The 26078-nt window shown below is 39.4% G+C and overlaps 1 protein-coding gene across 1 annotated transcript; it reads right to left on the minus strand.

The window, feature by feature from the left end:
* Window positions 1-246: 246 nt before the first annotated feature.
* Window positions 247-24188, minus strand: ODF1 (outer dense fiber of sperm tails 1). The gene is made up of 3 exons (XM_036742356.1): window positions 23872-24188; window positions 530-1054; window positions 247-388 (listed from the first exon to the last, which is right to left on the minus strand). Exons 1-3 carry the CDS (start codon window positions 24186-24188, stop codon window positions 247-249), a joined length of 984 nt encoding a protein of 327 aa, XP_036598251.1.
* Between the last annotated feature and the right edge of the window lie 1890 nt (window positions 24189-26078).

Below are 26078 nucleotides of genomic sequence, written 5' to 3' on the forward strand. Positions count from 1 at the left end.
TGGTTCTTTGTGAACAGATCTCCCATGTCATTTTTCTTTCCCACCACTTCTTGGAACCCAGGAATTGTGTAGGGCCAACCCCACTCAGCAGCAGGCAGAACCAAAAGATTCTCACACAACACCAACAGGTTTGCAGTTATGTATTATGGAGCCTATGTATTTCAGAAAGCAGGGAAAGAGAAACACTGGAAGAGCTGCCTTATGGTAAAACTAATTACTACTAACCAGTCTATTGTCTGTACCCCTCTACGTTATGATCTTCCGGTAGGAAATTCGGCTTCCGCATGGATAGCATGGATCACACGGATCGCACGGATCACAAGGATTGCATGGATCGCATGGACTGCATGGACTGCATGGGTCGCAGGGGTCGCATGGATCGCATGGACTGCATGGGTCACACGGATCGCATGGGTCGCACGGGTCGCACGGGTCACACGGATTGCACGGGTCGCATGGACTGCATGGGTCACACGGACTGCATGGGTCACACGGACTGCATGGGTCGCACGGACTGCATGGGTCACACGGACTGCATGGGTCACACGGATTGCATGGGTCACACGGATTGCACGGATCACAAGGACTGCACGGATCGCATGGACTGCACGGATTGCAGGGGTTGCACGGGTTGCACGGGTTGCATGGATTGCAAGGGTTGCAAGGATTGTAAGGGTTGCAAGGGTTGCAAGGGTTGCAGGGGTTGCAGGGGTTGCAGGGGAGGCAGGGGTTGCATGGATTACAAGAGTCACACGGACCACATGGAAGGCAAGGGGCTTCAACGCTCACACAACTGCCAAGTCCGTAAGAATAAATTACGTCTTTCTCATCCATACATGAGGGCAAGGTAAACTCTTTGCAGATGTTCACGTAGCTGTATTTTTTCGATCCTAGGCAATCGTATCTATTCTCACGTTCCGCTGACACAAACACCTTTCCATCTTTCACTTTGACTCTGACTTGGTCGGGCTCAAAGCCGCACACATTGATTGACCCTAGTAAGTTACTACTGCAACAGGATGCTGCCAGAATCTTGTTTGTTGTTCTTCTTAGTCTGCAATTAAAAAAATAAAAAAGGCAGCTCAGACCAGTTAATACTTTAAGAGGGAGGCAGTATGTCATCTTAAGTGGGAGTAGGAATGAGGATAAAGGGGCCATTCTGGATGTTGTGGAATGCACATGGGACTTGGGGTCAGGAGAACTGGGCTTGCAGGCCCAGCTCTGCCACTTACTAACTAGCTGGATGTCTTTAGACAGATCAGTTAACCTGTCTGGGCCCTGCTCTTCTCATCTGTAAAATGAGAGAACGAAGCTATATGATTTCCAATGTCCCTTTCAGTGACTCACAAAGACAAATGTCAATTACTCAGAGGCAAGTATCTAAATGGCTGCCTATCTCAGAACAGCTTATGCAGAGCCAGTGGTATATTTGTATAAATAGTATGACTGCTCAGATCCCGGACTTTGTCAAATGGGATTTAAAGGGGCCTCTGATTTCTGAGTCAGGGATGAGTTGTTCCTCCCTCCTCCATTATTATTACAGGCTAAACTAAGGGTGGGGAACCTTCAGCCTTGAGGCCACATGTGGCCCTCTAGGTCCTCAAGTATGGCCCTCCACTTGAGGACCTAGAGGGCCACATGTAGCCTCAAGCCTGCAGGTTCCCCAACCCTGTAATCTATAGCTACAGCTGCTGTACCTCCCCATTCTCTCCAAAGGAGTATGAGTCCCCCTTTGGAGAAGGGTGGGTGGTTTTCTGAATATTCCCAGTGATATAGATTGGCAATAACCTGTGTACCACCCATCATGTCTCACTGGGGGCAACAGATCACCTAGTATTATCCCTGACTTGACAGTGGGGTGTCTTTAGCTCTTTGCCACTGTTGAATGCAGCTACTGACATTGCCAGATCCCAAAGCTATGAATTGCCTGAGGTTTATCAAAACCAGTTTAAAAAAAAAAAGAATGTTGAATGCAGACATCAGAAAGGGCTACTTGACTTTGATCTCAACTGTGCCCATGACTGGAGCAGGTCTAAATCAGTTGCTACACCTGCAGCCCAAGCTTGCTTTTCTGACCAGATGTCACCCTTCTTTCTAAGCCTCCCTCAGCCTTCTCTATGGACTTTTAGTTGTTGTATAAAAGAACTTATGTAATAGCTCCTTGAGGCTGTGCCTCCATTGAGATTCCCTCCCTGTTGAAATGTATTTAAACCTGCCCCCTCTTCTTCCTCTCTTGGACACTGCAGTACAACAGCTTTGGTGGTGTGTTGGGGCCTTGAAGTACAATGCCCTTGCCTTGGTTAAAAGACCATAATTTTTGCTGTTTTTGCAGTCTTCTTTATTTCAAGTTGACATATCTGGTGTCAGGAAGTGGGATTTGAAGACTCTTGCCCAGCCAAGCATTGCTTTCAATCTCAGGTGCCCAGTACCAGCAGAGATCTCTTGTGTTCTAGTCCAGATATGACTCAGTGGTTCAGCTTGGGTAAGTGAGTCTCTCGAATTTCTTGAACTCCTACCTCTTTTCGGTCAAGTTGTCTGCTCTTTAACTGAGGATTTGTTAAAAGACACACAGGGAATTTGAGGTCAATTCCAGTGTGGCTGCTGGGTTTGTAATTATGAACCACATGAGGCTACTTGGACAGGTCCCTCTAAAAGGACACCCGCTGGCTATGTTTTGTATTTTTGCCTCTCTTTGTGGAAGATCTTAAGTGTGCTTTGTGTGTTAATGTGTATGTCCATGAGTAAAAAGTCAGCGGATTTTTTTTTTTACTTCTCCTTCTCAAGGTCCGAGATGGAGGAGGGAAAGGGTATGGTAGTAGCACATAATGGGAACCAAAAATAGAAAAAAACATTAGTGAGAAAGAAAATTTTGAGATGACTTTTTCTCCAGATGCTCTCTTTCCCCTCCTCAACCAATTAATTTGAATAAACTCCTTACCTTTGATAAGGTTGCTGACTGAGCTAAGTAAATCTCTCTGTCACAAAACCAGAATTGTCAGAAAGGCAATTTACACAGAGGGGCAGTTAGAAGGTGAAAACAGCTTAATTTTTTTTACCTGCTTTTAACTAATTTGTTTCTAACTAACTAAAACTTTAATTGGGAATTGATCTTAAATATTAGAAAAGCTGTAAATCCAGATTTAATTTAACCCCAAATTTAAGGTTTGTAGATTATTTTCAGATCAAATCTGTGGAACTGTCTGGCTTCTCAGCCACCAGAGTTTTTAAGTGTTAACTCATGGAAAAGAGAAAAGTTTATGTGAATTGGGGATCAACCAAAAGGTAAATAGGATTTGATTAGAAAATCTAAATTGGATGCTTGGGAGTTTTACAAATTAGTAACAGAAATCAGTTTAGAAATAGCTATTGAGGTGTGTGTTTGTGTGTGTGTGTGTGCGCGTGTGTGTGTGCGCATGGGTTTGACGTAGAAATTTTGCTGTAATTTATATGAGATTCTTACCCAGTTTTTAATATAGGTTATGTATTTAAGTTTTCGAGAACTGTTTTGCTTCTTGCACACACAAAAAAGAGAAGCTTATTTAAGAAAGCAACTTGAAATGTACATGATATTTATTTAGAAAAATGTTTTATGTTACTTTCTGTGAATAATATGCCCAAACTTAATTGTTATTAGAATAAATCAAGTTTTTGTAAGCTGTTAAAAGTTTTCATAACTGCTAAGAACCTTTTAATGGGTTTTTGGTACCTCTATCGTTTAGGGAATAACAAAACTGTAACTGACTGGCCATAACTCAACAGTTTAATTGTTATAGGAATATTGATAGTTAATATTGTACTTCGAGAATAAAAGTCTTTAATAAGTCATTAGTTTTGTTTAACAATATGTGCTAAAATTATAAAGGAAATATTCAGTGGAGTAAATATAGTCTGGGATATGCTTGAAATGTGAGAAATGTAGGATTCGATGAAGTAAAGAAAAAAGGAAATAAGAAAGGTATGAATCACTGGAGATGTGTGGGTGTGTATATGTGTATGTAACATGGAGAGACAGAGAGAGAGAGAGAGAGAGAGAGAGAGCAGAGGGGAGAGATCAAGAAAGAAAGTTTACCATATTTAGAAAGGTTTGAGGAAGTTTTCTGATTTCATAGAAAGAACAAAGGATATGATGTGGGAAACAATAGGAGGAATTCTGTTTCCACAGGATTAAAAGTATTCCTCCTGTCTTTGAGTGATAGCAGAGTGTAAGCTAGAAGTGACTGGTTCTAATCAGAGCTGTGATCTGGCAGAACTAGGCTTCTGACCAGGTGAAAGGTTGTGCATGATTAACAAGCTATTTGAGGGAAGCATGACTTGGGCTTGCATTCAGGGGGTTGCATCTGGCCAATGAAGAACCAGGCAGGAGGTTCAAATTGGGAGCCAGTAAAAGGGCTAGCATTTGTTTGAGTCCTTGTACTCCTTTATGGAGGCTACCCATTTATTTAGAAAGAATAAATGTAAAATATAATGAAAACCTTCCTGGCTTTGCAACAAGTATTGTTTATTCCTAGACTAAGTATGTTTCCTCACAATCTGGGGGCTCATCCGGGATTTCTAGCATTGGAGAAAGAAGAATTCACTGGGGACAATGGGAAGCACCCCTGCTGGTTTTCACAGGGCCTGAGTATCCACAGGTTGGAGTTTCCCTTCTTCAGACTGCTAAATTCCCAGCACTACTTTTTGGAATCCTTGGGATTGAATTCGTTCTGGTAGTATTTTAGGAATGTGAAAGGTAAAGTGTGTTACTCTTAATTTAATGCCTAAGATAGGTCTGAATTCAAATTCTAAATTATTTGTGTACTTTTATCTAATGCCTTGTCTGTGTGTTTGAGAAATGGTTTATGTTCTTGAAAGGAGAAATTCAAAATGCATCAAGTGAAACTTTTGGGAAGCTTTTGAAGCTCAGAAGTGGGGTAATTAGTAGAACAAAAAGATCTCTAGCAGACAGCCTAGGGTGAAAGGCTGAGGGTTTTGAGTTAAGATTTAATTAGTTCTTAAGAGTTAAAAATCTGTATTTTATGTTTGTATTAAATCAATGTATCTGATGTCAAGCAAAGTGTTTTAAAATTGCAAAAATAAGGGGGTCTTTTGTACCCCCCCTTTTTTACTTAGGATTTCAGTGTTCTGTTTAAAATGCTCTTTGCAGAGGTTGGGGGGAAAGAAATTTGGCTCTTTTAGTATGTAAATTGTTAGGCATTTTAACTCCCATCTAGTTTCTCTAAGGTTCAGAGCAGACAGAATTGGGGTAAGTGAAAATCTCTTTTTCATTTATTTGAAATGTCTGAGGTAGTTTGAGTAAAGGTTAGGAAAGAGAGAGATGGAAGCTGGAATGAAAAATATGGAGGGTGAAATAGAAAAAAGAATGATTTAGATGGGGGGTGGGGGAGCAGCAAACCCATATGCTTTTAGAGGCACTCCCTCTCTCATCTTTCTTCAGATGACTTGGGGACATACCAAGAAAGTGGAACTTTGTAGCCTGCCTTGCTAACCAACAAAGTTATGGAAAGTCAGAAGGAATTATGTCTATCCGCATTTCAGGATGGATTGGGGGGGCATTAAAATGGGTTTAAAAATATAGGTATTGACTATGGGGAAGATACTGATTTGTACAATTAATTATTGGGCTTTGCCCAGGCCAGAGGCAACAGTTAGAGTATTGGCCTAGCACATTCTAAGCTAACATAATTTCAAGCTTTTAAACTTTTCTCAGAAGATGAGCTATTCAGAGCTGGGAATATACAGTTAAATAAAATACCAAGGGAATATATAAATACCAAGATGTAATTAAAATATTAACATACTGTTATTTGGCAATGACTGGCCATATCTGGTGGCTTTGAGGTGATTTTTAAATACCAAAAGTAAGAGCATCAATAATTTCTATATGTGATAATCTGGAAATGCAATTGATGTCCTCTGAAGTATTTTGTTTCTGTATTTCTAAATTGTATTGTATTTTAAAGTTCTCTTAGGTTGTAAAATTTGAGAGACAATTTTTAGGTAGAAATGATGTGAAAGCAATTTTAATCTGAATTTTGTTGCATATAGATTTTTTTTAAGATGTGATAAAAATGTGATAATCTGAAACTGTTATATTTGGTTATAAACAAGTAATAATAATATTATAGCAAATTTTTATGAAAATATATACCGTGGTTTGGGGTGATAGTTCCCACGTGTTGGTGATGAGATGAATGATTCTCTGTGTGAGGTGATTAAGAAATGCACTGACCTAAATTGATAATGGGTTGCTTAAAAAACAATTTCTCTTACCTAAATGTTGTTAAGAATTGTACTGTCAGAGAAAAATGATGAATGGGTTAAGAAGCTATTCTGTTTGACCATATGACTGTAATTTAAATCATAAACTTCCAAGTTTCATCCATATTGAAGAGGAAGTTTTAGTTAAAATTGTTTTACTATACAATATTTACAAAAGTATGTTTGTGAAAGGATACTGAGTGAATTTTGAAGGCCTGGTAAATTTTGTTATTTTGATAAGGCTAGTTTAATTGGGTATGTTCTTGCCTTAGGGGAAAAAAAAACTGAACTCCCTCCCCAAGGTAAATTACTTAGGAATTTGATGGCACTTTGGGAATTTGTGAATGAATCCCAACGTTTAAAGGTTTATTTTTGCTTTAAGGAGGAGAGAGATGCCTATCATTTTAGAGCTGTCCAATTGATTTTCTTCATGAATACCTATCATTTTAAAGGAGAAATGTTTTGTAAAATCTTTTGTATAAAATTGTGATAACTTGATATTGAAGTTTATATTCAAACTCACTGTGAATTTTTTGAGTCACTGGGTGGGACCTAGAAGTCTGGGAGATATGCTTATGTAGAGGGTTAAGAGAGTGAGGACAGGATGGGGAAGGTGGATGGCACAAGATGAGGGAGATAGAGAAAATTTTATGATGGGAGTAGGGGAGGAGACAAGAAATTCTATGGAAGGTCAGGATGAGGGGAGGAGACTCTGGAATGCCTTCAGGTTAGAAAAGACTGAGGCAGGAATTTTAAAACAGGGTCCTCAGTCTCCTCATTCTACATCCCTCTTTTCTTCAAAGCCCAGTCCTTCTTTGGAAGGACTCTTTGATCAGGATCCAGTGACCTAGGTCGCTACTCAAGCCTTCATTTTAATATAGCTCCTCTCCCAGCATGTAGGCCCATCAGGTTGATGGGCATCCCTTGGAAACATCTACTCTTTGAAGGGCATATGCTTTATAATTACCATTTAGGAAGATTATTAACCAAGTTATTCAGGGTCACTGTTTTAATGTTAAAACCTAAACTTGTTCATTGATTACTGTGTATGTAAAGGAGGGCATTGGAGGCCTTATCTGGATTGGTTCTTACCCACTCCTTCTGCTTAAAATTTGCAAATGATCTCTAGTAAGTGACTTAGGACAGATTTTAAAATTAGAATTTGAGATGTGAGTCCTGGTAAAGTTCTGCATAATGCAAATATGTGAAATCTTGCTGTTTTCAAATAATTGGGTATATTGGTACTCTTGTATAGTCATATGAAAGATAGAATTCCTGGAATGAGAACATTCTTTCTGAGTGTTATGGGAATAGTTAGATAAAGGAAAAGAAATAAAGATACAAATGCAATGTTGAATCATTATCCCACAGACTAAGGCCAGGATTTAAAGTTACTGCATATCTATATGGAATAAGGTCCTTACATGTTTCAAAATGATGTAAGAGCAATTGGGTATTAATACAAATGGTGTAATTAATTACTGGAACAAAATCAGAGGCATTTTCAGTTTGGGGAAAAGAATTTGAGTGTAAGTTTCTTAGAGGGAGATAAATTGTGGAATACTTTTACATTGATGGAAAAGTTAAATGTCTCTGTTTTGATTTGAATTCATTCCATGATCTAAAATTTAAGATAAAGTTAGTGTTTGAACCTATCATATTTATGTGGTTCATTTCTTGAAATATATCTCATTATAAGCTTGGGGAACAGATGGAAATCTATTAGAGCAATAATTTATGACCTTATTGGGAAAAATTGATTTTATGAACTAAAACAAGTATAAAAATGAATGCAAGCTATTTAAGGCTTACTTTAAAGATGTTCCTTAACCAATGTGAAATTATAGTCATATCTTAAAGTAGTTATTGGAACTTGCTATTCAAAGACTTAATGGGACTATTAACTGACTTTTTCTGAGTCTAACTCCAGGTATGGGCATCAAGAAAGGCTGTCTGAGCCACTGATCCATGATGACAGTGGCCCTATGAGGGGGAGGCATGAACTGCAGATGATCTCATGGGAAGGTTGAGAGAGCAACTGTTCCACATGTGCTGAGGTGGGACTCTCTTAACTTCCCCAAGTGAAACTGGCAGACATCAAGCCTGGTTCAATGCAGTTTGCAGTTTGACATAACTTCTGCCTGGAAATTAGGGAAATATTATTCCCTTACTACAAGTTATGTCCCTAATCTCTTAGTGGCAAATTTCTATAATCAAAAAGTTTTGTAAGCACAATAACAAATCTATTAAATAACTGATTCTAGTATATCTTAGGTTATTATAAGATTGAGCTGTCAGGCTAAAGATGTTAACCCAATCAACAACTAGCTATTTAGACTTGATATCTATTACTAGTATATATATATATATGTATGTGTGTGTATGTGTGTGTGTGTGTGTGTGTGTGTGTGTGTATAAGTTAGGGTCTTTTAATTCTTTGTAATAGTATGGAGACAATTAGATCTAGGGCTCGTGAGAATATTATTTTGTTACTTAGTTAATATCGTACTTGTCTCAAGTTTTGTTACAATTAATTAATGTTAAAAGGAAGAATGGCTTGTGGTTTGTTTTGTAAATGCCTTAAAAGAACTGAAGCTTGTTATTGATTCCTTAGTGAAATCTCACCCTCCCAGTGGGGGAATTAATAATGGATTAAAGTAAAGTATAAGGAACTAGGTTCTAATGTGAATCTCTTAAATATGACAATTGACCAAGGTTCTAATTTTGATCTTGTGAGTACAATAAGAGTATAAATTTAGGAATGGTAACTTAAAATTGTGCCAAGGTCACTTTTGTCGGAGAGTGGACAAAAAGAAATAGGGATTCTACAAGAAGACAAGAAGAAGAAGATGCTGAGATGCTGCACTAGAGATGGCGGGAACAAATGTCAAGTACCAGAAAAAGATGCTGAGATGCCATGCTGGACGGGAAAACTTCATCAGATGTTCCCTGCCAGACAGCTGTATGAGAAGACACTTTTGAATCTTAAAGGGAAAATTGCGTTGTTTTCTTTTGGGTTTCTGTATCTGTATTTATAAAAGGGGACTGCCGCCTTTTGATCTGTCAATGTGTCAATCAACCTCTCTTATGTCTACTTAAAGGGCAAATGGAGTAGGGGAAGAATTCATATCAGAAAGAGAGTAAGGGAGTATTAAAGATGTGGAAACAAAAATTTGAATAAAAGAAAAGAGGGCGAATATTGTGGCAAACAGTAGGAGGAATTTTGTTTCCTCCTCCTATCTTTGATTGATAACAGATTGGTTCTAATCAGAGCTATGATCTAGCAGAACTAGGCTTCTGATCAGGTGAAAGGTTAGAGGCTTGTATACATGCTTAACAAGCTATTTGAGGGAGGCATGACATGGGCCATTCAGGGGGTTGCATCTGGCCAATGAAGAACCAGGCAGGAGATTCAAACTGGCATTTATCTCAGTCCTTGTACTCCCTTATGGGGGCTACCCATTTATTCACAAAGAATAAATGTAAAATATGATGAAAACCTCCCTGGCCTTCCAACAAGTATTGTTTATTCCTAGACTAAGTATGTTTCTCACAATGGGAAACTTCATGTGGTTATTTTTTGTGACATGCCACTTAGAATTTCTGGGCTCTGAAGATAGGGGAAGGGAATGGGACACTGCTCCTTATCCTTATCTAGAAAGCCTCAGAGAGGGGTAAAATGAGGCCTGAGACTAAGAATTGATCCAGCTCTTTGAGGAAATAAGGAAAGATTGGATAACCATCTAGTGGTCCTGCCATCCACCTTTCAGGATGGTTTGTAAGAAACTTGTGTTTATAGAGTACTTGATATCAGGCCTTGCTCATATTGAATATCAAATACTATGTAAATGTTTGGCTATTGTGATTTTCAGTGCTCCATTCATTATAATAATTCTCTTTGTGAAAACTCTGTGATGTAAAAATTAAATATGTGCTTACAGTGTGAAATTTAGTAAAAACTAGAAACATAGACAAATGGCTTCTCTTGTAATTTAGATATAACTTCAATTGAAGCAGAGTTGTCTTAAAGCTGATGATTATTTTTGTTGAATGTATCAAAAATCTCTTCATTGTTTTATCTTGTGAGACCTGGTAAAACTTGCTATCTGACATGTTTATAAGTTTGTTTCAGCTCTGGTGGTGACACGGCCGAAGTTCTGTGATGCTCAAACCTGAGAGCTCCGAGATACCTGTCACTGTTGACTATTCCTAGCATTGTGAAGCAGAATTCACCGAGCAGTGGATTGTTTACCCACTAATCTTTGGGGTCTTAGGCAGGAAGTGTCAGAAAAGTTACCGCAGGGGTAATTGCCTTGTGGAGGTCAAGTGATCATAGCAACCTCGCTTTCTGAAGGAAGTAAGCTCCACCTAAATTTGTTCTGTTGTATTAAAGTCAAGTGTGATTCTCTCTGTAAGGTAATTTGGAAATGCATTCAGCTAAACTGAGGTCAACTGACTGGTAATGGATTTTGTTTCAAGTTTCAAATCTATTACTCATAAAAATTGTGCAGCTCTGTAAAAGAATTTGTAAATTGCTCCCCTTAGAAAACTGATTCTCCTCCCACATTGCAAACATTCCTTGAGAGGAGGGAAGTAAGCAGGAATTTGTTTATCATATAGGACTGTTTGTTGTGAATTACCAATTTATATCTGGAATAGTCTATGCTGATACTATATCTTTAACTAACTCAGTCTTTAGACTACGGTCTTAGAAATATATTTTTGTCTTAAAGGATCAGCAACTTTATTAAATTCTAAAAACTGCCTTTTTATTTCAGGGTGGATTTTAAGATCAGGGAATATTAGATGAAAACAATGTTATACAAAATATTTTATATGATTTTTAAGCTGTATTTGAGATAGGGGAATATTAGATGAAAACAATGTTACACAAAATATTTTACATGATTTCTTTGGAGGCCTGATAACTTTTTTATTTGCCTAATTTACTGCAACAGCTTAGCAGTGTTGATAACAATTATATTCAACCACACTGATTGCTGAGACTTTGCTGTCTGAGGTGAAACCTTTTGGGACTGTGAATTTTCTTTTTGAGCTTCACTTTCGGGTTTGTTGTGTCCTTGAGTCAGTTTCACTGCTCCAGGGAAAATGCCAGCAGCTCAATGGGAGTGAAGTCTGTGACTTAAAGCCAGTGGCTTTCTGTCCCTCGGAAACAGGCTAGGAGGGTAACCTTGGGAAAGCTGAGGTAGGACACTCTTGACTCAGCTTGCCCTAAAAGAATCATCCCACCTAGCTGATTCTGAGCTTGGCTATAATATCCTGTTATACCCTTGGCTGCTTATGCTCATTCTCACCTGAAAGCAATCCCAACTAAGCATGCTTTAGTCATTTTGGTGTCCTTGGGCTTCCTCCTGGAAGCTGCTGTAGTGGACCCAAACTGCTTGCCCTCTCCTAGACAATCTCTATAACCAGTGCGAGTCCTTCTTCATGTAATTGTTACTGCAATACCTTAGCAGTCTCTGCTGTTTTTAATCTGAGATTCCACACCCTGAACAACTAAGTAAATGAATATTTGACCTTGACATCAGCCTATCTATAGTTACATATTCATGTATGTGATAAGGTCCTTAAATTTTCCAAAATTCAATGGGAATAATTAGACAATGACGTAAGATTTTTTGTGGTACCATAACATACATGTATTAATTAATTCATGGTTAAATCCAAAACAGTTTTAAAGATTAATCTTAAAAGATAATATCCTTTGGACTGTCCTATGCAACCTCAAAGAGAATTCCAATTTTTTTACTTAGATTGGTTATTTAATGTGGGATTAATATTTGTATGGAGAGCACGCACTTAAATTCAAAGAAATTGCAAAAGGATTTGAAAGAGGATTTGAGAGCAGTGGTGTTGTGGGTGTAACATCCAGTTTATTTGATCGTGGTTATAGACAACTCATTTGATAAAATCTGTAATTATTTACCTACTCTATTCAAACACCCAACCACAGCTTTTTTTTTGAAGTAAGCATCTTTTGGGTGAATTCATTTTCGTGATCATTAAACATAGGCATAGAAATCACCTATTTACAAAGCGTGCTTTTATTAGATTCTTAGCTGCCCCTCATCCTCCTAAGAAAGGAATGAGTTGTCCTATTTTTTCCTTATGCTTTTGGCATTCAAATATTATGATGGTTCTGTGTATTTATTTGATATTCTTTCATTGATTTGTACTTTAACAAGCACTTTGGTAAAACTTAATATCTTTTATTAAAAACAAAACTTTAAAGTAATAGACACAGAAGAGTATTACAAATTAAGCATCTTGTGTTCTGTGATTAGGAAGACTTTTATTTCACAACAGGATATCTGACTAGAATTTGTTTTATCAGTATCTGGTGTTTTTTTGCTTTAAAGCACATTTATACTATATTAACCTTTTCCCTTCCATTAATATTATCTTGTTTCATTGCCAAGTTTATGAACTTTAGTAACCTGTGTTCTGTTTTTAGCTTTCACCTATCTACTTTTTAAATGTTGTCTTACCTATGTCCCTATTACGGTATTTTTAGGCAAACCATTTTCTTACCAAGTGTGACTTATGTTAGAGCCAACCTTAATGAGGTACTTTTATGTTTATTTTTTTTGTCTTTCCTCTCTGAAAGGTAATTAAGTACTTCTAAGTCTGCCTCAATACTGCAATATTTGTAAGCAGTCTTAGTAATATGTATAAGTGCTCGAGAAATTTCTGGTGATTACTGTAACAATTAATTTCTAATGAAAATGTAAAAAGATGATGCTAAAAGCATGCTGTACATTTAATTAAATCAAGATGGTTCATGAGATTAACATTCACTACTGCTCTATGCACCAATGCCAAATGATTTAAAGGCCATCAAGACATTTCAATCAGTCCAAAAATGCTGCATGACTGCTGTTGCTGACAGCATGGATCACTAAGTTCTTCACTGAGTGCCTTACAATAATTTAAAATTAAGCACATGTAAAGTACTGTGTTAAACAGTGAGGTTCAATTTTGCATATATATACATACATGTATGTAAAAATTTAAGGAGTCATCTCTTCCTTTTGATAATTTGGTTATAGATTTTATTCCACAAATCAGATTTCCAGAAGACCAGATGACTGTAGTAGGAGATGGTCTCAGAAAACTGGACAGCTACATGAGAGATCTGAGCCCTAGTATGGCAGACTAATGAAATGGATAGCAGGAGTGGGTTACTTTTCCCTTTCACTTCCTCCCCATGTGCAGCTGTTCTTTGTAAGGCCTGCTTGCTGAAGGGTTCGATGTGTTGGTCAATCTCTTTTACTTTTCTCTTTGCACTATTCCTAGCCTTCATAGTTCTATACCTTGCTTCTTTTCTGGGGGGAATTAAGTGTTGCTTCTGTGTCCCTTCTCATACTGGGATCCATGTTACTGATACTATCATGGTCCAGCAACTCATCAAACTCCTCAGTGCCTCCCTTGGTCAGCAATGCAATTTGTCTTCACCAAAAGGAGGGGATATCAAATGCAACTGCTGACCTTGCCTGATCCTAGACCTATGAATTGTCTGAGGGCTATCGAAACCAGTTTCAAAAAGAATGTTGAATGCAGACATCAGAAGGGGCTACCTGACTTTGATCTCAACTGTCCCCATGATTGGAACAGGTCTAAACCAGTTTCCTTGTTGCTACACCTGGAGCCCGAGTCTGCTGCTCTGACCAGATGTCACCTCCTCTCCAAGTTTCTCTCAGCCTTTTCAATAGACTTTCAGTTGTTACACAAAACAACTTATGTAACAGCTTCTTAAGGCTGTGCACTTCCACTGAGACTCTTTCCCTGTTGAAATATATTTAACGGGGCAGCTAGGTGGTGAAGTGAGAAGAGCACCGGCCCTGGAGTCAGGAGGACCTGAGTCCAAATCCGGCCTCAGACACCTGACATACTTACTAGCTGTGTGACCTTGGGCAAGTCACTTAACCCCAACTGCCCTACTTTCCTCCTTTAAAAATATATATATATATTTAACCCTGACCTTCTTAGAAACACCAGTTGGCATGCTTGCTTCAGTTAAAAGACCCTAGTTTTTGCTGTTCTTGCAGTCTTGTTTTTTTCAGGCTGATGCTACTTACTTAACAGTTGCATTATGTGAGTTCTTAGAGAGAAAAAAAATTGTGCCTCCAATATGCTTTATGTAACCATGAATAGACTGGCCTGTCTGGGTGACAAGGAATAGTCTGCAACACACATCATTTCATTCTTCTCAGAATTGCAAAGATATTCTGATTTTAAGTATATTAGAATTTGTTTTTGTTTTCTTTAAAAAAAATACTTTGAAAAAAGGCGGCCTAGTTTAAGGAAAACACTTTGATGGAAAGAGCATTTCTCATGTGAACTTAAATGGATAAAAACAGGGTAATAACATCTTTCAGCAGACAGTAGCCTGTCAAGTAACAAACAGCCAAGTAGCTCTCATTTCCAAAGGGCTTTAAGTCAGGCATTGACATAAAAAGGTCATTTCTCACAAAGGACCTCAGAATACAAAAAGGCTCATTGCATAGAGCTCTAGTTTTTCTTCTGAGCCCACCAAGGTTCCGGCAATACATCTCTTGGGCACTGAGGAGAAACCTACCAGTAGAATCTGCAATTGATGTGAAAGAGATGCCATTAAATCCCTTCCTCCTTCACCCTGGGCCATGTACTCTTTTGCAAGGAGTCAAGTCAGGTACTGACTCGCAGATGCTGCCCCAATGCATGGCACTAAGTTTAGGCATAGGGAGAGACAGCTTCTCTTTCCAACACATATTGATGCCACCCCAAGGAGGTGGGTGGGGGCAGAGAGGGAAAAGAGATTGGGTCAATTATGCTGCAGATGCTGAAAGCATGCCTGTGGGGTAAGTAGGAGACAGGTATAAATATCACCATTAAGAAATCTGCTGGGCTAGTAAGAAAGAAAGCTGACGGATACCCAGTGTGGATAGGGAATAGCTCAGACAAACAGCTCTGGTCAGCTTGGAAACTCCAGGTACCAGGCTTCCGGGAACTGAGAAGAGGATCTGAAAGGGACAAGTTCTTATCTCCTTTGGTGGGAGCAGCCCAGGCTGCTTCCAAGGTGAAGCACATAGGATCCCCAGTCCCTGTGCATTTCTCAAGGATCCCACTTTGTGGGAAGGAAGAGTCAGAGGACTCCAATCCCATTTACATTTTTGTAAGCCTGGCTACAGTTAGGAAGGCCCTTGTTCTGTTTCTTGTTGGAAGAGGGAAAAGTCCTAAGGCACTAGACTACACAGCAGGATTTCCAAGACATCAGATCACTGAGCTCCCTCTCTTTAGCGGGAAAAATGCAAAAAGGACAAGTTATACCCTGGCTCACTGGAAGAATGCTAATTACCTCGATCTCTCTCTAATCTTCAATCTCTCTGTCTGCTTTCTTTCCTGCACTTACATATATACCCATATCTCAATACCAACAACAACAACAACAACAACAAAAACCCTCACTGGATCTTTTTTCTTTCCCTCAAGCTCTTTTCCTGTATTTTTCCTCCCTTTCCCAATCAAACTCTTAGGAAAAACTACAATGATTGCTCCAATCAGTTAATCAACAATTAAGTGCCTACTAAGTGTCATGCACTGTACTAAGCTCTGGGGATGCAAGTAGTAGTAGTTGTCCTTCATTCTTGAAGAGGACCAAAATGACATCATATCTCCCTGTATTTGCCATTCCGTAATGCTGCAGTTTTAAAGCCAGCCAGTCCCCTCATTTTATAGATAAGGAGGAGAGAGGCTAAGTGACATTCTCAGCCTCATACGACTACTAAGGGACTGAGGTGGGATTTGAAGTCATCCAGTGCATAGGGTGCCAGGCCTGGAGGTAGGAAGACTTGAGCTCAGATCTGGCCTCAAACACTAGCTGTGTGACCCTGGGCAAGTCACTTAACCCTGTTTGCCTCAGTTCCCGATCTGTAAAATGAGATAGAGAAGGAAATGGCAAACTGCTCCAGGATGTATGTCAAGAAAACCCCAAATGGGGTCACAAAGAGTAGGACACAATCGAAACGACTGAACAATAACCTTTCCCTCTAGGACCAGTGCTTTTTCCACTATGCCACAATATAGATGATGACAAATCTATGAGGGGAGGAGTTTGGGACTAGGGGGGTCAGAATCAGGGAGTCTGGAGAGTGGATCAAAAGGAACTAATCCTCTGGTTCTTTGGGGAAGGGTGATCCTAACCCTATTCCCTCACTTCTCAGCAGATTTAAATCATTCCAAAGGTCCATTCCTGACTTTCCCTCCTGTCTCTTATCTCCTCTGTTTTTTCCCTCTCCTCTCTATTTCCCAAGTCCCAAAATGGTGTCTAGGCAAGCATTGCACTGGGGCAGTATGCATGATTAGGGGTCAAGCAGAGGAATTGTTCCAGGTCTTTTTTTAAAATAGTACCATTTGAAGCTTTAGAGAGAGATTGCAATCTGACTCACCAGCTACAAATCAACGTGGCCTGTATATGAGTCTTCAGGTCAGGTGGTGATGAATACTGTTCTCTTCAACTGCAAGGTCATAGCACAAAATGCAGTGGAACTAAATTTGGAACTAAAATTGGTAAGCATGAAATAATCCTTTTTTGTGTACAGTCATTGAGTGGCTGAATGATGATGGGAAAGGACTAATGAGAAAGTGCATAGCATGGCCTGTCTCCGCTGGGTACACTGCTCCTGCTGCTCTCATGGATGTGAGAAGGTAGATTCTCTCATCCCACCATAAGCCTGCCTTTAAGATTTTACTCTGAAAGTTTCTGAAAATCCAGCCTGGGCTTTAAGCCTTGGGGCCAGATATGGAGGTACTATATTATATGGTACCATATTATGGAGGTACCATATTATAAATAGTAACTGACTTTTCTATAGCCTTTGGAGGTAATATTATAAATAATAACTGACATTTCTATAACCTTTATCATTTGCAAAGTACTTTCCCTACATTATCTCATTTGACCCTCTCAATGATCCTATGAGGTAGGTACTATTGCTATTATCTCCCATTTTATGAATGGGAAAGTTGAGGCTCACTGATGTTAAGTAACTTGCCCATGGAGTCAGACAACCAGTAATTATTAGAGCCAAGATTTGAACTCAGGTCTTCCTGGCTGCAAGGAGAGTTCTAGCAATTCTGCCTTGGTGCTTTGAGGAACCTCATCTGTGTATTCTTTTACTATATTTTTATAGCACCCTCCCCCTCAAAAAAGCCTGACTCAACATAAACCTTAAATTTAGAGCAAATTGGGGTCTAGGTACCTGGGATCCAAAGATTCTCATTATTTATTCCCTCATAACACTAATTGTTCACCAACCTCCACCAAAAGTAAAGTTGGGGGAAGAGGGGAAGGAGGTAACCTAAAACTTGGCAGGGGGAAGTGGAAGCTTCTTGAGGCTGTGAAATAATGCTGCTTAGAGGATTTTCTACTAAAACTCAAAAAACAATGCTTTGCATGAGAAATGTACAACAGACAGTTTAAGAATTTAAGAAAAAGTGCTTAATAAACAGTTTTTACATAAACGAATGATTTGAATTTGAGGTCAGCTGGAGAAATGATAAAATCAATGGCGTTAATCTCAATAGAGAAAATACCATATTTATGGATACTTGATAAATAAAAGGTGCCATGTTTCATTTTTCCAGGTTGATACTAGCTATAATCCCTTCCTTATTATGCAGCTTTATCAAACCTTACATAATAAAAGAGTTATTTATACACAAATAGAGATGGAAGGTATCTTAAAAGCCACCTAGTATCGCCTCCACATTTTACAAGTGAAAATACTGAGGCTTAGGAAGTTTAAGGGACTAGCTAAAAGTCACACAGATAATAAACGCTAGAGACAGGATTTGAACCCAGGTTCTCTTACTTCAAGGTCCAAATTTTATATATGTATATGTGTATGTATATATATATATATATATATATATATATATATATACACATGTTCCCTCTAATTGCTCAATTGTTATGTTCATGAAGCATTCATTTCTTACATTATAAATTCTGAAAGGGCAGGATTTATGTGGCTATCTTTGTGCATTTATCAAGTAGAGAGGGAAAAAAATAAATGAGATGAGGGACAAACTTGAAACCCTGATGACTGAAAAACAAAATCAGAGGAAAACCTTATAGAAGTCTTTAAATCTAGGATCAATGGTTCCTTACAGCAAAGGAAAGGTGGCAGTATCGCTTGATGCTCAGGGAACAAGAGGAATCTTTTTTAGGGGTGAAGGATATTATGAGAATCTTTTGCTTCACTTTCTATTGAGGAGACAGAGGCTCACTTCCCAGTCATCTTTTGAACTCACAGGTTAGACCATTAAGGTCAGATGGGGTAGAGACAGAAGATCGTTTTAACCCAGCTAACCAAATATATACATGCATATATGTATGTGAGGTCATATATAAGTGTATACATACATATACATAAGCATGTGTACAATATATACAGTATGATATACATTATATTATATGCACACAAGTGTGTATACATACAGTATGTGTATGTAGTATACATATATCATCCATGCATATGGATAGAGATAGATAGGCAGAAAGACATGGATAGATAGTTATAAAGCCCTAGAAGGGGATGACATTGAGTTAGGATTTCTGAAGAAATTTCATGAAAAAATCATGGACTATTTGATAAAAATCCTTTGCAATCTGTTACCAGAGGCCCCATGTCTAGGAGTAACAGAGGGCTATTCTCAGTGATCACACGTGCCAAAACATCGTTATGCTAGAGGGTTAGTATTTGGCTAAGAAGTTTAACCATTAAGAACTAATGCTGCCATTGGCACTCTGGGAGCTACTGAGGACAAACTGGATGGAATTAGTAATAAAAATGCAAGATCACTGAACACCTAATCATAGCTAGAATCCTTAATTTCCTTCAAAACTCATGTCAAGCACCATCTTTTATGTGAGACCTTTTATTCTCCAGCTGCCAGGCCTGACCTCCCTCTCCCCCAATTACCTTGCATTTACATGCCCTCCCCAATAGAATGTAAGCACCTTGAGGGAGGAACTGCTTCATTTTTGGCTTTTAATCCACAGTACTTAATATAGTGCTTGGCTATACATAATAGGCGCTTGTTGAATATTTATTGATTAAATGATTGATCAACAACCTGTGCAGGGAGAAGTAAGATGGTGTCTACAAGGGGAAATAACCCAGTATACTCTGTTCAGGACCCAGGAATTAAGAAGCCTCTTGATGAGGGTGAAAAAAGAGAATGCAAAAGCTGGCTTGAAGCTTAGCATTTAAAAAATGAAGATCATGGCAACCAGTCCCATCACTACCTGGCAAATAGAGGGAGAAGAAATGGAAGCAGTGTCAGATATTATGTTCTTGGGCTCAAAGATCACTGCAGATGGCAACTGCAGCCACATAGAAAGGAAAGGTATGGCAAATCTGGACAGTACACTAAAAAGCAGATACATCCCTTTGCTAAAAAGGTCCTTAAAGTCAAAGCCATAGTTTTTCCATCACAAATGTCTGGCAGAGATATCACCTTGCCAACAAAGGTCCCTGTAGTCAAAGCTATAGTTTTTCTAGTAGTAATATATGGCTGTGAGAGTTGGACTATAAGGAAAGCTGAGCACTGCAGAATCAACACTTTCAAATTGTGGTGCTAGAGAAGACTTTTGAGAGTCCATAGACAGCAAGGAAATCAAATCAGTCAATACTTAAAGTAATTAATTCAGACAAGGCCGCATTGCAAGGACATGTACTGAAGCTGAAGATGAAATACTTTGGCCATGTAATGAGCAGATGAAACTCATTGGAAAAGATCCTGATGTTGGAAAAGACTGAAGGTAAAAGGAGAAGGGGATGGCAAAGAATGATATGGATAGGCAGTGCTATGGGAGCAATGAGCATGAGCTTGGACAAACTTCTCAATATAGCGGAGGATAGAAGGGCCTGGCATGTTATAGTCCATAGAATCAATTAGAGTCAGACATGACTGAATGACCAACAACATCATTGATAGGTTGGAGAGTATCCAGAGAAAGGAGACTTGGATGGTGAAGTACCTTGGATTCGTGCAATATGTGGATTAGTTTAAAGAACTGTGCATGTTATCCTGGAGAGAAGATTCAGATAAGGACATAATAGCCATCTTCCAATGCTAAGGGCCATCAGGTGGAATCTAGACCAAACTAGCTCTTTTTGGCTCCAGAGTGAAGAACCAGGAGCAATGGGCAAAAGATGCAATAGGTTCCCCATCATTGAACATCTTTAAGCAAAGGTTGGCTGACCATTTTTAAAATATGTAAGAACATGGATTCTTTTTCAAGTATGGTTTTGGACTAGATGACTTATGAAGCCCTTTCCCACTCTGAGATGGTGCAATTCTGAGAATGGGACTGACTTGTATTTTTTAAATGCCATAGAAGAAGATTCTATATCAAAAGCTACTCTTAAAACTGTCACCTTAACATGTGGGGCCTGTAGGGTCATCCTTTGAGAACTCGAGGATAGAAAACAGGATAGGAATAATCACATATTCCTTTAGAAGGGGTATTTTCGGGGGGGGAAGTCTTCTAAAGATGGGTACTAAGATCAGTTTTGATTCTTTTCTTCAATGCCTTAGGAGAGTGAAGGAACTACATCTGTGGGTGATACCAAGTTTTTCTACTTGGTGAAATGCCAAAACACCAGAGACAGAGATGAAGAGGCAAGGAAATATAAGATGAGTTTTTATGTGGGCCAGGTAATGGATTTGGGGTAACACTATTGAGAAATAAATAAAAACAGTTTATAAACTGATAAACCCAGAATATCACCCATGAATCCAAAAAGGGAGCTGGGAGTTACTGTAGACTGGGTTGTTGTAGGTCACAAGGGCCAACAACATCAACATGCTGGGCTTTCTTAAAATATCACAAACAGAATAAAGTAGAAATCACGAGCCTGCTACATATAACATCATGGGGTAGCCACATGGGGTAATAATAATACAGCATGTGAACCCCTGAACCCCAAGAAAAACATAGCAAAGCTAGAGATCAAGATAATGGGGATGTTTCTTCATAAGCAGGGACTTAGGACAAACAGGGATATATCCTGGGAAGACCAAGGCTCAGCAAAGTGTCAAAGTTTATCAAAATCAGGAGGGGCATTTGATGTAAAGACATCCAGGAGCCAGGGCTAGTGAAGAGAGGATTTAGCTTAAGAGTCTAAAAGATCTAGGTTCAGGTTCTCCCTCTGACCAGACAAGCTGCATGAACATGGGCAACCTGCCCATAGGTAGCTCTCAAAGGACTATTCATCCCTTCCTACAATGAGCATTTGTTTATTAAGCCCCTATTATATACTAGGTATGATAGTGTGTTAGTAAGACAAAGATCAATGCTGTACTGCTAAGTTCTAAATGAGTTTCAGATCTGCATTGAGGAGGAGCACATAGAGGGTCTTCCACACTGATGGAAGTCATGGATCTGCCCTTCCCTCCCAAAAAATATCATTGAATATGGACTTGTTTTTATAAAGTTGGGAAGGCCAGAACTGATGTCAGGGGGACACTCCTTGAGACTTAAATGAGAAACTTATAAGTTCAGAAAAAAAGAAAATAAGGATTAATACTCTTTGTGATGGCAATAGGTATTTGGAGGATTTTTATTCCAAGAGATTTCAAAATAGAAAACCAAGAAGGGTTTAGATAAATTTATGGATGAGTAATTAAGAATGAGTTATTAGGGGAAGTACTTCCTAATCTTTTCAGGTGGATTGTAAAAGATGATTATGCCCTCCACACAAACATCCCTTGTTGCTGTTGTCAAAGCATTGTCGTTGTTCTTGTTTGGCCTTCAGAGGAGGAGGACCATGACATCAAGAAGGTGATGCCATGACATGCAAGTGAATTAGATTTAAGTGAGGGAGGGCTGTGCAAAGTCACCAGCCTCACTCTCTCCTGCAGAGCCATCTGGGTCCAATGGTGAGATAAGACTGGAGATGACCCTCTCAAAGCATTATAATACTGGGCTGATGGAATATGCATAAATCTGACCCACTATTTTTACATTGCTTATGCTTTCACATTTTTTCCGTCATACAAAAAAAATAGGAAAAAAGAAATGATATGACCAAATAGAATGTGCTAAATGATTTTATCTTTTCAAAAACAAATTCGCTTGATGACATCTGGGTTTTGTTTGTTTTTTAAAGGAACATTTCTGAGTCTCTTATAACTGGGCCTTTCTCTTGCACTTTCATCACCATTCAATTCTTGTACCTTCCTGTTGTAGTGAATGTGGTGAGTTCTATTCTCCCATATCCTGAAGTGTGTCAAACATGAGAAAGGATCACACAAAAGACCTTCAACAAATGGGAGAATGATGTTTCAGAGTACCAGGGGGCATGGCATTGCTTACACCTCCTCCTTCATTGCCAATGGGAGAAAGGTGCTCTCTTTCTCTGTCCGCATGTGTAATGCAGCATTGTCTACACTTCCTCCTATTTGTGAGAGGTCTTCAAGTACTAATTTCACCAATGGGAACAGCTAAACTTACACTGTAATCAAATGGACAGAAGGAGAAAAAAAGTTACAAAGGAAGACCTGGTCTGAGCAAAAAGAAAAATATAACCTCCCCCAAAAGAAATTTTTAAAAATCTACTTTAAAATGTTGCTCCTTTTAAAACCAAAGCATTTTGGAGTCTAGTCTGAAAATAAGCAGTGGTTTTAGATCAGCTCTATAAAATCTAGAGCCAGAAGGGATCTTAGATGTAGGTCCTGGAGAGCCAGATTTGTCAAACTCCCCTGGGCCACAAGCAGCCACGAACTCCAGAGTGCTGTTTGAATCAGATTAAAGTATAATTAACGAATATTTAACAAAATCAGTAAAATACCATACAGATAAGGCTAATTTGTGGTTTTCTAAGTCAATATGCAGTGTTTCTATTTTAGTTTGATACCACTCTAGTCCAATCCTCCCATTTTACAGATGGCGAAACTAAGGGCCAGGGAGGCACTTGCCCAGGGGTGACACTGGTATTAAGTGATAGAACAGGGATTTGAACTCAGTTATGCTGACTCCAAGGCCAGGATTCTTTCCACCCTAGCATAGGTTTCTTCCCTTCTTCAGATACATTACTAATTCTTGGATAAGGAAGTAATGAAATAAACACAAGTTTCAAGGTATCATTTGGCCTTTTGGGGGGAAAATTGTTATTGCCTGTATTATCTCCTTTGCTTGCCTGCTCATCACACTTAGCGTATACATTAAGACATCTGTTATCACTACTTTCCCCCACCATCACTTCTCTAATTTCAAACAGACTCAATTCACTTATGCCCCGGGCAGGAAAAGATGCTGAATTTGTTGGTTTTGATCATTGGGTACCCCACACTTCTTTTCCTCAAACCTAGCTATACTAATGATAATGGTATTACTACAAGCCTATGTTCTTATCATACGGTCACTCTGACTACCTCCATTCCTCCATGGGCTCATTGCCTCTTCCTTCTCCTTGCTAAAGCCTTCATATTACTCCCATGTATTATTTCATCTCTGTGCAAGAACCAATCATTGAACCTCTTTCCTTATCCCATCTTATCAGGTTAATATTAGCAACAATAGATAGCTAAGAATAAGTTTACTTGGTCAGTTCTTTCTTTTCATCCAGAATGGCTTTAATGGCTTTCCTCTCCAAACTTCTGATGGATGGTCGAAGACAGAATAGCTTGATATCACACAGGCAATATGGATATAGATCACATAGCCCACAGACACGTGAGCACTTTGTGTAGCACTGGCAATACGGGTATGGATGTAAATCACAACAGCAATAAGGATGCACGTATAAGTCGCAGAGGCAACGCGTGCATTCGTCGAGGCATTTCAATTGCCTTAGTTCTCTGTCCACCTTCCTTATGTCCCTTCTTACACTGTCCAATAGACAACTTAGTGCAGCCATTACAGTCACACCTTGTTGGTGAGTACCTTTGTAAAATGGCACTCGAGGGGGAAAAATTGTTCTAAGCTCTTCTCAGGAGTTTCTTTTAAAGATAAAGGAAACCCTCATGATTCCCTTATTTTATAGCATGCATTCTATGACCTCACCGCCCACTGAGGATGTCATAGTCTCCGTTACCATGTGAACTGAGTGGCTAGTTCGTTGTCTCTAGAAAAGCTCTTTTGGGGTTGGAGCTGCCCTTCATGCAGAGTTCAGAGTCCTGGAAGTTCCCCAGATTCTTTCCACCTTTCCACCCTTGTTGGGCTTCACCTTGGTACATTTTGCCTGAGTGTGCTTCCCGGTCACAGTGGACTTGTGGGTAATGGTCTGCTTGCCTCTCTGTCCCTGAATCCATCTGACTCTGTCAGGTACGTTTCATCTGCATGATTCCCTGACCTTGCCTTATTCTCTGGGCCCTGCTCTGAGCCATACTGTGATATTTCTCTGGCTTAGCATCAAGTCAGGTCCTAATCCGACTGAGGTTTTAGGGATCTCTGTCTCTAAAGTTATTGGGGTTCTATTTTTAAACCCTGACATTCCTGTAACTAGGGTTCTGCTCTTGTCTTCAGTTTCTTAGTAGCTACAGCAAAGTCAAGTCCTTGCACCCCCATTTCCCAGTGTATGGGGGTATTTGTCGTTGTACCCCTAGTCTACAAGCCCTAACTGGCCCCTTACCCCAGCTGCCCCTGGGACTGTTGCAGTAGGCCCAGATGCTTCTCTCTGGACCTATGCCTGCCATTTGGATATTGATTGATCACTGTGCCTAACCTTCGCAGATTGAAATCTGGTGCATGCACCCACTTGCCCTCTCCTTTCTGACTTATTTCATAGACTCTCTTCTTTTTGGACTCCCATGCCCATTCCCCTGGAAGGCTAGGCATCAATTGGTAGATTCCCAGCCTCTGCCTGCATCCCCAAACATCCCTCTGGGCTTTCAGATGCCTATTTATGACAAGTGTATGTTAGACTCTGCAGTAGTGCTGTATTCACTCTCAGTGATGCTACATATAAGTGGAAAACCATTACCTACTCTCTAAAAGTTTCCTACTTTGGTATCTATCTAGTTTCAACCTTGTCTTGCTATAGGCTCTAGCATTTACTCAGAAGGAGCAAGGCAGAAGACTCTGCCCCTTGGTTCTCTACTAGGACCTGCCTGTTTTCTTCACCTGTACTATCTCCCCCCCCACCTTTTTTTTTGTTGTGTCTTAACGTGACCTAAAGCTTTCAAGGTACAATATTGGAGGACATTAAATGTTAAATAATAGCCATGATCTAAGGTAAGCTTCAGGGACAGCTAGGTGGCACAGTAGATAGAGCATGGAGTAAGGAAAACTTGAGTTCAAATCAGGCCACTAGCTGTGTGACCTTGGGCAAGTCACTTAGCCTCAGTTTCCTCATCTGTAAAATGAGGGTTTGTTGTGAGGCTTGGGTGTGATAATAATGATAAAGCCCTTAGCATGGTGCCTGGCACGTAGCAAGCACGACACAAATGTTAGCTGTTCTTGTTATCAGCTAGTTTGGGGGAGGGGGGAGGCTGCCATTTTTACAAATCTAATGGATAGAACTGGAATTGGTGGAAGTAGTGGCGGCCTCAGTTTAGCAGCCTACAGCCTGCTTGCACCTTACCATCAGAGTCATCAGGGTACATTCCTTCACCCTATTCCTAGAATACAAGCAATGATTCAATGGGAACTTCAGATTTATAGCAAGATTTTGGAAGAACTACTCCCAAAGTCCCACATACAGTATTTGTTTGTTCGTTTGTTTTTAACTCTGAAAATTCTTTGGTAGCAGAATCCTTACTACAACCAAAGTGGGGGACAAATATTGGGGAAGTCTTTTTGCTTCATA

Source organism: Trichosurus vulpecula, chromosome 1 (genome assembly GCF_011100635.1).
Source record: "Trichosurus vulpecula isolate mTriVul1 chromosome 1, mTriVul1.pri, whole genome shotgun sequence".
Lineage (NCBI taxonomy): Eukaryota > Metazoa > Chordata > Mammalia > Diprotodontia > Phalangeridae > Trichosurus > Trichosurus vulpecula.